At 38.2% G+C, this 15,709-nt stretch overlaps 1 protein-coding gene across 1 annotated transcript; it reads left to right on the top strand.

Annotated features, from left to right (window-relative positions):
- The first annotated feature begins 507 nt into the window (after positions 1-507).
- Positions 508-15,596, top strand: LOC311298790 (protein mono-ADP-ribosyltransferase PARP4-like). The gene is made up of 35 exons (XM_084422034.1): positions 508-643; positions 788-920; positions 3,175-3,370; positions 3,484-3,583; positions 3,705-3,783; positions 4,063-4,161; positions 4,274-4,432; positions 4,543-4,680; positions 4,775-4,933; positions 5,069-5,220; positions 5,301-5,432; positions 6,032-6,130; positions 6,244-6,427; positions 6,523-6,694; positions 6,972-7,114; positions 7,627-7,758; positions 7,848-7,934; positions 8,024-8,188; positions 8,284-8,327; positions 8,497-8,575; positions 8,689-8,826; positions 8,951-9,158; positions 9,331-9,401; positions 9,728-9,915; positions 10,000-10,099; positions 10,212-10,382; positions 11,185-11,265; positions 11,423-11,503; positions 11,597-11,692; positions 12,545-12,682; positions 13,023-14,238; positions 14,354-14,499; positions 14,591-14,693; positions 14,785-14,917; positions 14,992-15,596. The coding sequence occupies exons 2-35, from the start codon at positions 795-797 to the stop codon at positions 15,191-15,193; spliced, it is 5,517 nt and encodes a 1,838-aa protein (XP_084278160.1). The 5' UTR covers positions 508-643; positions 788-794; the 3' UTR covers positions 15,194-15,596.
- Positions 15,597-15,709: the final 113 nt, after the last annotated feature.

The raw sequence follows: 15,709 nt of genomic DNA, 5'->3' as shown, positions 1-15,709 counted from the left end.
AAGGCTGTCAAAGCTGTGGCAAGAACTCCATCAATTGATGTTCTAGGGATTCTTGACTTTTTATTCAACTCTTACAATGTTAAAAAAATAAATAGACTTTGTCTTGTCACCCGATTTAATTAATAATATTCTATAAATTAATTATCTGTACTTTAATAGAAGAAACTCCTCAAATGGTATTTTTTACGACATTGTGCCTTTTTTATTTTAATTAGGTTTATTTATCAGTGATGAAAAATAGCTATGAGGCGCCGTGCAACACTTGAATATATAAATGTTCACTTCAAACATATTGACCTACAGTCACTCTCTCTACACACACACACACACACACACACACACGACTCTCCGCGTGGCTGCTGTAGCCTACACGGCGCCTCATGAAGAACTGAGTTTCGACCACTGGATGGAGCCCGTCTAATGTTTTTATAGGGGTGACATACTGTACGAGTCAGGAAGTAATTTAACGAACTTCACATGCAGATTGTTTACGTCTTCTTTAATTGTATTTTCTTAAAATATGGTGTAAACTTCTCCACGGTAAGATATGCTCTTCCGTCTTCTAATGACGTAATTGCATACTGCGATTTGGATTATTGCCTGAATGTTTACTTCAAGAGAAAGATCAATTAACTTGTTTTAGGTATGTGTAGTAATTTGTTAATAAATATTCGATGTTTATTTGAACATGTTTGTGTTGCTGCATAAATACATATAATTTTATAGTATATGATTGATTGATATATTTTCTTTGTTTATCTTCTGTCGTTTTTCTTGGCATGTTCAGTGGCATCATGACAGTGTTTGAAACCTGTACTGTAGTGTTAGATGTGAAGAATGTGCCTTTTAAAGAGAAGAAGAAGCTGAGATTGGCTCTTCTAGATAATGGAGGAAACATCTCTTATGTCATCAACAAAGAGGTTCTGCTCATTTTTATACTCTTTCTAACTAAACTATATTTTTTCTGTCATCAAAACAGTTACACTAGGCGTTTGTTTACACAAATGTTTTTTTTTTTTTTAAGGACGTTTAGCCTACACAAATGTTAGATTTAGATTTTTTATTTTTTTTTATTTTTTTAAGGACGTTTACACAATTTACAGACGTTTGATTTGTTTATCCCTCTTGTACTGTTAAACGATGAAGTTAACAACGACATTGAAAATCTAGATTGGTGCCATGTGGTGGAAATAAATATCGAAAAGCACCTATTTGTGGTTTAACCACTGGATTCCTGTTTAGCTCTATATGGGCCATTCTACAGAATTGGTTCAAAGTCAGAGTTGGATTGTGCAGTTAATTATTATATTGTATTTTCAGAAAGTTTTGGAATATTTTTCCTCTCCCCAAATTTGTCACTACCGAAATAATTTAATAAGAAGGCTTATATTGACCTATTCATATTTTGTTTACATCTACCTTGTAAATATATTTTTTGCTATTTAAAAAAAAAAGTTTTCACAGGTAAATCAATAACAATTACAATTTTAACAATATTTCAAGTGTAATTTATAATATTTGTTGTATTTTGAACCCAATCTTTCTTTGTAAAAGGCATTAAGTTAATCATACTGATTTCAAAGTTAAGGATTCATTAGTTTAAATATACATTGAACCAAACACTATAATAACATCTTAGTTGATAATTCAGTATACTTTATTTTAGACAAAACATCTATGTTTCGGTCGTGACGGCACATTTTCGGTAGTGACAGTAATGTTTTGGTAGCGACCACATCATATTACAGAATTTTAATTTGCATACTAAAACAATACTAAAACATACTAAGATACTAATGATTTGCATAACTGTACAAAAATGTTGTTTATTTCCCCCAAATAAATGATTATGAGTTCCCTTTTGTCACTACCAAAACAATGATGGCATGTTTCGGTCATGACTGTTTCGGTAGTGACAATTTAAGATACTTTTGAGCCTAGTTCAAAGATGATAACCAGCACAAGGTTACTTAGCACAGTTCTGAACAGTTGTACACACTTAAAAACTAAGTTGTATGGAATTACACCCAAAAAAGTTTGCTTAATTGCAGAAAAAAGGTGTTTGGTAGTGACGTTTCTTAAAGTTACACACAGATTTTCAGACTTTTAAAGACATTTTCCCTCAAAATGATGGTGCCTATCTATAATGAAAGAGAGGCTATGAGAGAGAGGCACACAAGAATATTTCCTGATCAAAAATGTAGGGGTGTGGTTAAAATCAGTCTCAGCCAATGGACTAAAACACACACTGTTTTGGTAGTGACATGAAAATGCGGGACACATTTTTTTACACATTTAAAAATATATTTTTATTTATTTATTTTTTTTTACTTAACTTTTTAAAAGAAATCCAAAAGATATTTGTAAAAACAACAATGGAAAATATTTGAACAAAATATTTTCACAAGTTCAAATTTAGGGGTTAGGGTTCAGGACAGCCACCTCCCAATTGAACGTACCCAATAAATGATGATTCTATATATATTAAGCTTACTTGTATTTTAAATATTATTGTGGGATTCAATAGATAATAGAAGGATCTTAGTAAACATCTCAAATTTGAATACTTAAATGCTTTTTAAATGTGTTTTTTGGTTGTCGGACAGCAGTTTGCACCAATTCTATAGAATGGCCCATATATAAATAAATACACAGGCCTGTGCAATTCCCTTTCTTTGAACAGGGTTTTCAGACATAATTACTTACATTAATTAGGCTAGGTTTTGCATTTGAAAAATTAAGACTTCTTGTCAAAGTTTATCCTTTTTTTTTTTTTTTTTTTTTTATTAAAGTGTCAGTCAAACCTGAACACAGAGAAAGCCTTTTACCTATAATTAATAAAATAAAATAAAAATGTCTATAAAAGTGTAAAAAATCTCAGTATGTTTGATCCATCTGGCACTGATTTTTCAACCTCTTAGTTGAGTCTTCTTTTGATCTTACTCTGCCTATTGTGTTTATTTTGCACTCTTGGCAATTTTTATGTCTAAAACGACCGAACAATACCAGTGGGTTAAAATGAACTACTCTCTATAGGCTAATTTTATGTTAGTTCCTACAACAGTAACATGGCAACTTAAACTATGTAAAAGTGACACCAAAGTGTGCAATGTTTCTACTAAAAGTCACTAAAGAGCTGCAGTGTGTCTTCTGACCTGCTTTTCTCTTCTCCAGTGCTCTTTTGTAGTCACCAGCAGTGTGAATGACCTGAGCAGTAACCGGCAGCGCAGCATCCAGAAGCTCCAGATCCCAGTGGTTGGGACGCAGTATGTGTGGAGCTGTCTGGATGAAGGGCATCTCCTGCCTTTGATGGAGCATGATTTGGCCCCACAGCTGGCTTGTCCCACCTCTGAATTCATCTCTCGTCCAGGTAGGAGATTCCTGAAAATGTATTTGACATTGTTTTTAGGTTATAAGATTAAGTGAGATTTAAACATACATTTTTGTGGCTCTGTTGACATAAAGTTGTTTTTCACCATAAAGAGGGAAAAGTGTCGACCCAGATACAAGAAAAAGAGGAGTTCAAAGGTCAGTCTGAACTCTCAAAGATTGAGAAGGGTGGACCCAGTCTTGGCAGGTTCAGGTATGCTCTTGTTTTTTGTCACTTTCAGTTCTTAAAGTTTATTTAATGTTCTAAATTTTTTACATCATTTATTTAGATGTACTAGTTTACCTGACTGCATCTTTTCATTTACCCAATGCAGAGTTTACAGAGGCGGCGACCATGAGCTGCCTGAATTTCCTTCATATTTTCAAGTGGCCAAGTATTCAGTTTTTGAGAAGGTGAGTGAGAAAAATGTTATTTACATTGATCTATGAATTAAAAGAGGTCACATACTATGTAAAACACAATGTATTGTTCAGAACTCAAAATGGACCATTTATTCACTCCAACCTGCAGAAACAACTCATTCTGAACTTCCACAACTTAATGAAATCAGACAGATAAATAGTATAAAATAATGATAAATGTATGATGACCAGTTTAACACATTCCTGAAGTGATTCTTGTAGCCTCCATCACTGCCTGAGTTTGAAGGTGTTTTCATGTCTGTGCTGCAGGTCAAACCCAAGACTTTGTCTGTTTTGGAGCTGCAGAGTGCCAGAGGACGAAAAGGCCAGCAGTATCGTGTGTTGTCTTCAATCTTGCATGAAGCTGAGGTTTGGTCATCTCGAACACCGTATAAACTGTTTAGATGTTGTTATCATAGGACTCTTATACTGTGAGAGAGGTAATGAACTCTTGACATGTCTTGACACTCTCTCACTGTAGAACGCAGTGGTGCAGGACAAGCTTGTGTACTGCGTGACGTCTGAGGATGCTGTGGAAGCGTATCTGCTGCTGATGAAGGAGATGGAGACACAGGGATTCACAAGGATTCACACACTTCCTCCTGAGGTTGAACGCTTGGCGTCCTACAGCCTGCAGCAGGTTAGACAGAAACGGCTCTATGAAGATCTATTTTATTCAGTTGATACTGTACAGTATGTGCATATATAACGTGTCCGATGAGTGTAAAAGTTCACTCTTTTGATTTGCAGCTTCTGTTGGAGGAGAAGCTGAACTGCAGCTCATTATCACAGGAAGTTGGCGTCTTTGTGGAGCTGGTTTGGACCGAAGCTCTCGGTTCCCTTAGTAACATCCTGACAGTCCCTGTTTCCAAAATCAGCCTTAATGATGTGAGAATGAGCCTTAGATAATCACACACACACACACATCCAATCATGAAGCTCACAGGAATGTTGTGTGTTTAATGTCTCTGTTCTGTTGCAGGTGAGCAGGGTGGAGGGACTGTTACTGCAGGCACAAAAGACTCAGAAAGAGGATGAAGTCAAGGCCCTGCTAGAGGAGGTCAACACTCTTCTACCCCTCAGAATGATCGACCCTCCTTCCAAACACAAGCTTGTGTCTCAGAAACTAGATCTTTGTCAGGTAACATGTATGCAGTTATAGTATACAGTTATATAAATTCCTTCATATTTGGGGATTTTGGTAGATTCTTCGATATGGATTTTTAACTCCACACACAGTGCAGACTGGTACTTTAAACTCTTCTGCCGTCCTCAGCTGATAAGAGACATTCTGAATGTGAGTGAAGCCACTCTGGGAAGCCCCTCGCCCTCGTCTCTGGGAAAGTATCGAGCTCTGAGGTGCAGCATTGAGGTTGTTCCACCACAAAACCCTGAGTTTCATGTTGTCTCTCAACTGCTTCAGGAAAGGTAAACTTGATTGTGATGATTGTGGTCTGAAGTTCAAACATGAATATATTATGATGGTGTTAATCTTATATCCACTACAGGCCTGTTCAGATTCAGCAGATACTGCGTGTAAGCAGAGGGGTGGAGCTTCAAATGTTTTGGGAGGATTTAGGCAACATTAAGCCTCTCCTTCACTCCACCAGTCCCAGTAGTTTTGTTGGAATACTGTCACGGTAAGAGCATATTCTTAAAAAAATAATCATACTTACACACAGTGACAAAACCACACAAACCTGTTTATGACAGACCATATACTGTGGTGGAGCAAGTGAAGAAGACAGATACAGTCGGTTTGGTTGAACCATAATGATTGATATGGTTGATAGTAAGTGAATTTAGAAATAATAATGTACAAAAATGGACATTGTTGTTGAGATTTGCATTAAATGTAATAAGATTAACCATTTATTTTAACCAGTTTAAATGCTGTTTAAAAACCAGTTTTAATACATTTATTAAATGTTATTAAATGATTAATAAATTATGGCAAATTTATCTAAACGTAAAAATAGAGGAAATGAGCATTACTAAAAACAATGTAGACCAACCCTGAAAAGACCTCTAATATCTGTCTATAAATTGACAGAAATCACTTATTGTAATGTCTATTCAATTAATTTATTCTTCTGCAATGATCATGTAATGTCTTTTGTTCATTTTGGGGATTTTCTCAGCAAGTGTTAATGCAATTCATTGTCATTCATTTGATTGCTTATTTGTTTTATCATGTAATTAATTAAATATAATTTTTTTAATGGAATATTCTATGTAGAGGTCTGCTGCTGCCCAGAGTTGGAGTCGAACAGCATGGAATTGAGAGGACGGATATCGGGAATCTTGGAGGAGGAATCTACTTCAGTGACTCTCTAAAGTCAGTCTTTTGCATTATTCAGGCATCTTTTAATATGACAGATTTGTAAATACTCCACTTTCATGACAACTGAAGACTTTAGCCACTCAGTAAGTTTCTGCTCTGTGTTAAAGCACTAGTGTGAAATACTCCAAGCCCAGTGTAACTGACGGTTCTCGGCTGCTGTTGGTGTGTGAAGTGGCGTTGGGTCGCTGCAAAGACCTGCTGAAGAAAGACACCACTTTGACCTGCGCCCCTGACGGCTACCACAGTGCACATGGAGTCCGCCGCACACCCAACAGACTCTCTGAATTTGAGGTGCTAGTCATTTTCTCTGTACTCAATTATTCTGCTCATGTTTTTGGGATCTAATGTGATTCTTGTGTTTGTGTGTGCTGGTTTCTATTTGACAGGATGATGAGTTTGTTGTCTATAACACAGAGCAGATCAGACTGAAGTATGTGGTTCAGTACACTCTGGAGGGAGACGAGTTAAAAGAGTTCCAGCCTCATATCAACACAGTTGTGGAGCTCACACAGCTCACTGACACGTCTGACGTAGGACATGTAGAAAGAGCTTTTATATGTGGAGGAATCTGTTGTAGATCTGTCAAGTCCATTAAAAATGTAATCAAATTACATGATGGCGGAGCCCATTTTCTTGTGTGCAGCACTCCAATATATAGCGCTACAGCGCTTTGGGTGACCCAAGTTTGAGTCCCGCAGAACAGCCCTTTAACGGTGAACTTTGACATGGTGGAGAGAAAATCATTCTTCAGGGACATCTGATGCTCTGTAAACCTGAATGCTCTAATTTGGATTTGTGAAATTGATCATTGGTTTTGTTTAATGTGTTTCTTTAGTGTCCAGTGATGACAGTGAGGGTTTGGAGTCCACTAAAAACCCTCTGGAGGACATGACTGCAGGTTTGCTGGACAGCAATGGTCAGAAAATTCCTCTTCAGGCTGTCAATGTGAGGTGCAAGCTGATGGACCTGCTGTGTCAGGTGTGATACTACAGCTGGACTGCGAGTGTATGAGCGATACAAAGCAGTTGTGTGTGTGTGTGTGTGTGTGTGTGTGTGTGTGTGTGTGTGTGTGTGTGTGTGTGTGTGTGTGTGTGTGTTCAATCAAAGCATCACTGTTTTCTCTCACTGCTAAGGTCAATAGTGTGTTCAACAATGTTATGAAATATAAAAAGTCAGAATAAAGGATACATAGAATAAGTGAAATATCAGAAAATATAATGATTAAAAATATGAACATTAGTGATGAAGAGGCTGACAGCAAATGTGGGATGGTCAAAAATTTGTTGTTAAATTTTATGGCAGTTGAATACAAAACAGCAATGGACAGTTAGGGCGTGCAATAGGGAACAAAGACATGACATGGTGATCAAGAACTTCAAAGTAAAACCCAATAGGATTAACAAAATAAATGAAAGAAAGAACCATAGCAAAATGATAATGACAATTTCAAACTGTAACCATAACCAAAACTTTCTCTGTTCTGTCATCAGGTCATCATTTTTCAGACCTACACAAACAAGAGTGCTGTTCCCATTGAAGCAAAGTATGTCTTTCCACTGGAGGAGACGGCAGCAGTGTGTGGATTTGAAGCCTTTATCAATGGAAAACACGTCGTTGGAAAGGTGCAAGTCATTCAGAATCTGTCGAATGCAGCTTTTGCTCTTCATAACTGCTTTCTCATCAGTTTTCAATGTCTTTCTTTGTCCTGTAGGTAAAGGAAAAAGAGCAGGCTCGTAAGGAGTACAAGCAAGCCATAGAGAAAGGCCATGGAGCCTATCTGATGGACCAGGATGCACCTGTGAGTTACTTACTACTGTTTCTTTCTCTGATGCATGAGTGATAATATATCAGAAGGCTTCTTAAAGGTCATGTGTTTATGTGAGGCAGGATGTATTTACTATCAGCGTGGGGAACCTTCCTCCCGGAGCCACAGTTTTGATCAAGGTGACGTTCATCACTGAGCTGGTGGTGAGATCAGGCTCTATAGTCTTCTCACTGGCTGGCAGCGTGGCACCATGGCAACAGAGCGCCGCCCTTAATCTGACAACTCAGGTACGACACGATTGGTCTTTAGTCACTGTAGTTAAACTACTGTATGGGCTGCTGTTAGTTACAGTGTTTTGACTGAGAGTTTTGTTGTATTTCAGGCAACTGTTGAAAAGATTGGTGTGACGGAGCTTCAGTCAGACGGGTGAGAGTCTCAAACGCTGGGGAATTCACTGGAATATTCACTAAAGATTCACTAAAAATCTAAATGCATCTGCTGATGATTTACAATATTAAATCAAATAATTTAATTTAGCAAATCAAGTTGTCTTTATGATATCACACTCTCTTTCATTCGTTCCCTCTTTCTTCAGGGAGTTTTCTCTCTCTATGTCCATTGAAATGCCTTACGAGATCATCAACTTGAGTTCTTCACACCGCATCAGAACCAAGGTTATTTTACTTATGGATTGTCTTACTAGATACTTCTTGTGTTCTCCAAAGGAAATAAAACGTATTTGGTTATGAATAGTATTATTAACAGTATCAGTGTTTTTCCCGTTCAGATGACCGACTGTAAGGCAGTGGTCAGCACGTTACCGGGACAGACTCTTGGATCTGAAGGGTTACAGGTGTCCTTCAGTCTTTCTAATATCCACATGCCCAGGATGTGGGTCGAGAACCATCCGGATAAATATAGTCAGGTAATGAAATAATCAGTCACATCTGATTCATATTGCAGATAAAAATGCCTCTTTTTCTTTCACATGGCCTGATCTAAAAAACACACAGAAAAGGTCGTTCTCTGACACTCTCTGATCCCTGCAGGCCTGCATGCTGGTGTTTTATCCAGACTTTAAGTCAAGCGGGGTTTCCAGCTCTGGAGATCCGTCCAGTGTGAGCGATGTGGTCATTCTACTGGACTCGTCCAAGTCCATGCGGGGAGACGCCATGCTGAACGCCCGCAGGATTGCCCTTCAAGTCCTTAAATCTCTGGACCGCTCACTGAAGATCAACATCATCTCTTTCAGCACTGGTTAGTGCTCACTGAAACAATTGTGCTGTTGTTCTAGTGATCATCTTGTAATGTAGACACTTTTATTTCCCTATTATTCTTGTGATTCACAGTGAAGTATTATGGGTGAAGAACATTATATGCTGGTACTTCATTCACACAGTGTTAATCTTAAAATGTGTGTGTTTTTAAGATTACAAGGAAGCTTTTCCTGCACCAGTGCCTTTAGATGAAGCATCTGAACCAGCCAGAAAATTTATAATGGTGAGTAATGTTTAAAAATAGTTAAAGATGAGTGTTTCTGTGCTTTGAAAGGAGGCATATTGAGATATTCTTCAGGTTTTTTTACTTCTTCCATCAGGAGACATCATTCGATTCACATTATGCATCATCTTCACTTCATTTCAGCTTTTCAGTTGTTGCTCATGGACACTCAGTTCCAATTAGAGCGAGATGTTTTGCCACCATAATGTTGCAGTTACAGCATCATCCAGCAGGGTGTAACTGTACCACATTAACCAGCTAAACCTTGAGCCCTTGGTTAATCACTAAAGTTCATGTTCATGACATTGCATGTATGGTCTCTTCAGTCCTGTAGTGGCGCTGGTGGCGGCACTGAGCTGTGGCGGCCTCTCCAGAGCCTGAGCCTTCTGTCTCCCAGCCGGGGCGTGAGGAACATCCTTCTGCTCTCTGATGGACATGTTCAGAACCAGCCTCTGACCCTACAGCTGGTCCGAGAAAACTCCTGCCACACGCGGCTCTTCACCTGTGGACTCAGGTCTGCCTTTGAAGAGTTCAACACAAATCTCTTTAACACTTCAATTCATTTCTGAACCTACAGTTTGTGTTTTTGTTTGTCTAGCTTGACAGCTAATCGTCATATGCTCAGAGCTTTGGCTCAAGCAGGTGGAGGAACATGTGAATTTTTTGACACAAAGATGAAACACACTTGGGCAGAGAAGGTGAATCACGCTGTTTATTGTATTGTTGTTTTTATTAAGAAAAAGGGAACATTATCTGTTCAACATGGGCCGCTCTGAGGCTTGAGTTCACCAGATTTGCTGGTAATTTCAGGTGCGCGCTCAGGTTCAGCGTATGGAGTCTCCAGGCTGCAGATCAGTGGCAGTGAAGTGGCAGCAGTTTAATCCCACAGCGCCTCCTCCTGTTCAAGCCCCCTCACAGCTTCACGGCCTCTTCAGTGACTGTCACACTCTCATATACGGCTTTGTGCCGCACTGCACTCAGGTAGACCTGCGCTTTACCAGCTGATCTGATTGTGTTGCAGATGGTTGTTGTTTATTGTAGTTCGGACTGAGTCATATATTGTAAAATTCACAGTATATCCGAAAGATTTTGCTAAAACTGTAAAATTAAGAAACATTACAAATGTAGCTATAATTTTAGTATTTTTTACTATTATAGTTAGAGTTTGATGATTCATTATTTCCAACTGTTTCATAAAATACATTCAAAGCCCTGAATCAACAGTTTGTTTGCATTATCATGGTCATGACATTTTTAATTAGGGCTGTCAAAAGATTAATCGCGATTAATCGCATCCAAAATAAAAGTTTGTGTTTACATAATATATGTGTGTGTACTGTGTATAATTATTTTGTATATATCAATACACACACATGCTTGTATATATTTAAGAAAAATGTGTAATTTATATATAAAAAAATTATATTTATATATAATATCAATTATATATAAATATATACAGTATATGTATGCAAATATTTCTTAAATATATACATGCATGTGTGTGTATTGATATATACAAAATAATTATACACAGTACACACACATATATTATGTAAACACAAACTTTTATTTTGGATGCAATTAATCGCGATTAATCTTTTGACAGCCCTATTTTTAATATTAAAATATTTTAAAATATACAGTATGTAGGTAAATATTGACGATTATTTTGTCAGTATAGTTATATTGTTGCATACTATAAATGAAAGTAATTAAATAGTGTTCTTCATATAGGTATGTTAATTTCTGCATTTGTATTGTGTAATATTCACCCTTTTAGGCCACACTGTTTGGTGATTTGAGTGGGCAGGAGATCAAAACAATGGTTTCCACCACAGAGCTACAAAAGACAAAAGGAACTGTGAGTGAACATCTTAAATACTTTATATAATCTGAAATATCATCAATTTTTGATCAGGTGTGTGTGTGTGTGTGTGTGTGTGTGTGTGTGTGTGTGTGTGTGTGTGTGTGTGTGTGTGTGTGTGTGTGTGTGTGTGTGTGTGTGTGTGTGTGTATAGTTCCTTCACAAGTTAACAGCAAGAGCGGTCATCAGAGACTATGAAGATGGCATTCTAGGCAACAGTGAAGCAGAACATGAGGTACAATATTTTACTGATTGTTGCTGTTTTTAATAGAACTGGCAAATGTGGTAACAGAAGAACTTGACTTGCTATCTTGTATCTCTCTATCAGGGGAAGAAAGCAGAGCTGAAGTCCTACATCATTGAGCTCAGTAAAGAGTTCTCCATCTTGTCCCAGTTCACAAGCTTTGTCGCCATCGAAGAGAGGGTATGATTACTGATAATGTAGGGGTTATGTGTTCAGATCATTCATTCTAAACATATTGTAACAATAAATGGCTTTTTTAAATTCATAAAAATAATTTACATTATCTGTAAAAACAAGATTTTAAATGTGTAGCAATAATCTTTCATTGTTCTTTTAGGCAAAGAATTGTGTCTTTGTTCAAGTTTCAGTTTCAAGATCTAGAGAAACAAACAGAAAAATCAAAAACTATGTTGCTCCGTCTTTTTGTTTGGTCACCCTTTTTACTCTGTAATGGTTTGCTCTGTTTTTCTACTGAACCGTCTTTACGAATAGTGTATTACCACCTATTAGTAAATTCGGAATTCGTAAAACACCTATTCGTAAAGACTGTTCAATAGCAAAACAGAGCAAACCATTACAGAGTATAAAGGGTGACCAAACAAATGTACAATAACATATAGTACCTAAGTAACATCTTCTACCTTTTCTTAATGCAGCGACAATTTTTAATAATACAATTTTCTCAAGCATTTATGCTTTTAATGTCTAATCGTGTATCTATTCAAATTATGTTTCTTGCATGTGTTTTTAGGCAGCTTTTTTCTTATACTGGCCTATTATAATCGTTAGTTAAAAATGTTTTAATAGAAATAAAATGTGAAAAATAAAAGGTCAATAAAATGTGAAAGTGCACATTGTTAATCACATTTTCAGACTTGGGTCACTAAATGGCCCAGCGGCAAAATTTATTGCAGATGCTATAAAACGAAAATATACCAAAAATTATCTGATATAAGAAGTTAACTTCTGCTAAAGTGTGATATATGAGAGTTAAACTAAAATGACTTTTGTGATCTCAATTGATCTTTGTAGGACCAGAATGAGCTTGAAACTGGATTGACAGATATTCCCAAACTCATATCAGAAGAGGATGTGGATATTTTGCCATATATGGGCTGGACTGAAGAGAAGCTCATGGATGGGCGTATTAGATGTACTAATTATGTATGGGTAACAACAAAATGGTCTATTACAGCTGTTGTCATGCAATGTAGTATAATGTAGTATGTAATGTAGTAGTATAAATGCAAAGTAGTGGCTTTCCTGTAGCTCAAACAGTAGAGTGTTGGCGCTTGCAACGCCAAGGTCATGGGATTCAATTCCCAGGGAAAGCAAGAACTGATAAGAATGTAAATGTGTACCTTGAAATGCAATGCAAGTTGCTTTGGATAAAAGCATCTGCCAAATGCACAAATGTAAATGTAAAATGTAAGCTGACATCATTCAGTATTCACACCAATCATTTTTATTTTTATATATATATATATTTTTTTTATTTTTTTATTTTTAGATGGATTCAGAGGAATGGTCCAGTAGCGACTCCAGATCTCTTGACGGTTCAGCTCGTAGTTACATTGAAGAAGAAGTTACATTGTATGATGATAAAATTGATTCAGAGGATGACTATGCAGATCCTACTGAGGATTTTGAAATGGAAGCATCTGCAGCTCTCACTCGTCATCGCTTCAGTTTCGGTTTCGCAGGCTCAGCAGGAAAGTTTAAGTTGTCTAGTTCTGATGAAAGTTATGCGAAGACTCACACAACCTCATCACAGGCTCACGTAGGTGCCTCAATGGGTGCTCTCCCTCATCATCAAATTCTTAAAAAGTGTTCTCGTCGTCCTTCTGGTAGTGCCTTGATGTCCATATCTGGCTCCATGAGTGACAGGCTTCCCCCTCCAACTCCCCTTAGTCGTGCCTCCAGGGTTGCCTTCTCAGTGCCTCCTCCCCTTCGTGATTCTGCATCAGCGGACTCTCTCTCCATTGATTGCAGCCTTGATTCCTTTCTCCCCACGAGTGAAACTTATGCCCTTGACCGTGCCTCAGCATTCGAGCATAGCACCTCAACTCCTCCTCTCTTTGCAGGTCCTCCTCCTCCTCCTCTTAGTTTTTCATCTAATCTGTTCTCGTCTTCCAGCCCCACTCCTCCTGCTCCTCTTTCTGGCAGGGTGAGCACATCTTTTTCAACGAGTGAAACTCCTGCTCTTTGCAGTCTCTCAGCGATCGATCATGGCATCTCAACTCCTCTCTTTGAAGGTCCTCCTATTCTTCGTCGTCGTGCATGTAAGCAGAACTTGTCTCACAGCCCTACTCCTCCTCCTCCTCTTTTTGGCAGGCCGAGCGCATCTTTTTCAACGAGGGAATCTCTAGACCTTCGCTGTCTCTCAGAGACCCAGTGTGACGCCGCAACTCCTCCTCTCTTTGAAGGTCCACCTATTCCTCATCGTCTTGCATCTGAGCAGTACTTGTCTCCCAGTCCTACTCCTCCTCCTAGTTTTTTTACCAGGGTTGCTGGCCCCGCTGTCTTTGGTTATACATTTAGTGGCTTTGGTGGTTTCCCTCAAAGTACGAATGAGCCTTTGGGCCTTTTTGGTTCCTCATCCTCCGGACTTTATGAAGCATCTCATCAAGAACAAACAGAACTAATGCAACCAGCAGCACCAAAAGTGCAACAACTAAAACGGCAAAGACTACTACAGCCACTAAACACTCTGAATTTTGCACAATGTAAGTTGGCTCACACTGATGAGGTTTCAGTGTTGATGTGGAGTAAAAAAATCTTTCTATCCTTTGTCTCAATTTTATATCATTGTCTCATCTTTCTATCCTTTGTCTCATGAAGCTAGAAAAATGGCAGATTCTGGTTATCATAAAAGGACTCAGCAATTTACAATACCTCATGACATCTTGAATCTGTCGGTCATGGCAGATATAACAAGCAAGCCTGACACCGTGGCCTGGAATGAGCTGTTTGAGCTTCAACATGAGGTTTTTACACATGATTTAATGCACTAGATTATACAGTATGTAAATGTGTAAGTCAAGGGAATATGAACTTATGTATTGTGTTTGGATGTAGGATGGATACTGGGAGTGCACTGAGAGACTGAGCAGTTTCCTCAACCTGGACGTAGACTTTTTTGCCAATGTCTTCCTTCAGGAGAAAGGCATCCGTTCCTTTGGTATAAGATTTTTTAAATCGAATCTTCTTAATTTTTCAGACACAGTTTGTCTGTCAGAATCAGTTAATCAGTCACATGTTTTGTCTGTCAGGTGTGAAGGCTCATGCTGAAATTCTGAGACTGGTGGCGACTCTGCTGGTGCTGCAGCTGATCCGGGTGAAGAAGCTGGCAGTGGGACGGTTGCTCGAGTCTCTCCTCCGGCTGAAAGAGTCTCAGGAGCCCAGGTACGAGCACACGTCCTCATAGTGAATTCACTCTTGTATATTTGATCCATAACTTTGTGCTCTTCTCCATTCAGGCCGATGCACTGGGAGGCAGTGAAGAGGGCCGTGGACTGGGCCTGTCGGACAGACAGACAGTATCCATGTGTGTGCAGCAGGCTGGAGATCGGCCGGGATTGGGAATCATCTACACGTCAGCTGCTGGGCTGTGATTCTCCACACCCATATTCCCCTCTCAAACCTGTTCTGGAGAGACGTGTGTGTGTATCAGTCATGTAGAAACTGGACACACACTTCCCCCTTCATTTACAGTTGCTGCTTTACTTGCTGCTTGCTTATTGCAAACAAATCTTTCTAGCCTTTAAGTGGCCTTAACAATTTAGACACTTTTGAACTATAAGACTAACTCAAAATATTCATGTAAAATGTCTGAATTTCATTGTATTCTAAAATATCAAGTGTTTGAAAGCTTTTTTTTTTAGAACTAGAATTTTTTTTCAGTTACAGTAATTGTTGTAGTGATTTTTAGTGGATCTATTAAGTAATTTCTCCTCAAGTTCACACTGATGTCTTAGCGGAGCAACCACTAATGTAGTTCATCACATTATCTATGATCATTAAGCAGTATGTTGATTTATCATTTAAAATTAAACAAAATTTGCCAAATGTTTGGTTGACACGTATGCTTGTGCTGTCTTTCTTTTAAGTAAATGAAAATAAATATATTGTTTGTTACCGTAAACATTGGTGCTTCAAGGACCTGCGTAATAATCATCCATCCTATACTAATGGACT

Source organism: Rutilus rutilus (genome assembly GCF_951802725.1).
Source record: "Rutilus rutilus genome assembly, chromosome: 10".
In the NCBI taxonomy this organism is placed as follows: Eukaryota; Metazoa; Chordata; class Actinopteri; order Cypriniformes; family Leuciscidae; genus Rutilus; species Rutilus rutilus.
This window is presented reverse-complemented; position numbering and strand designations above follow the sequence as displayed.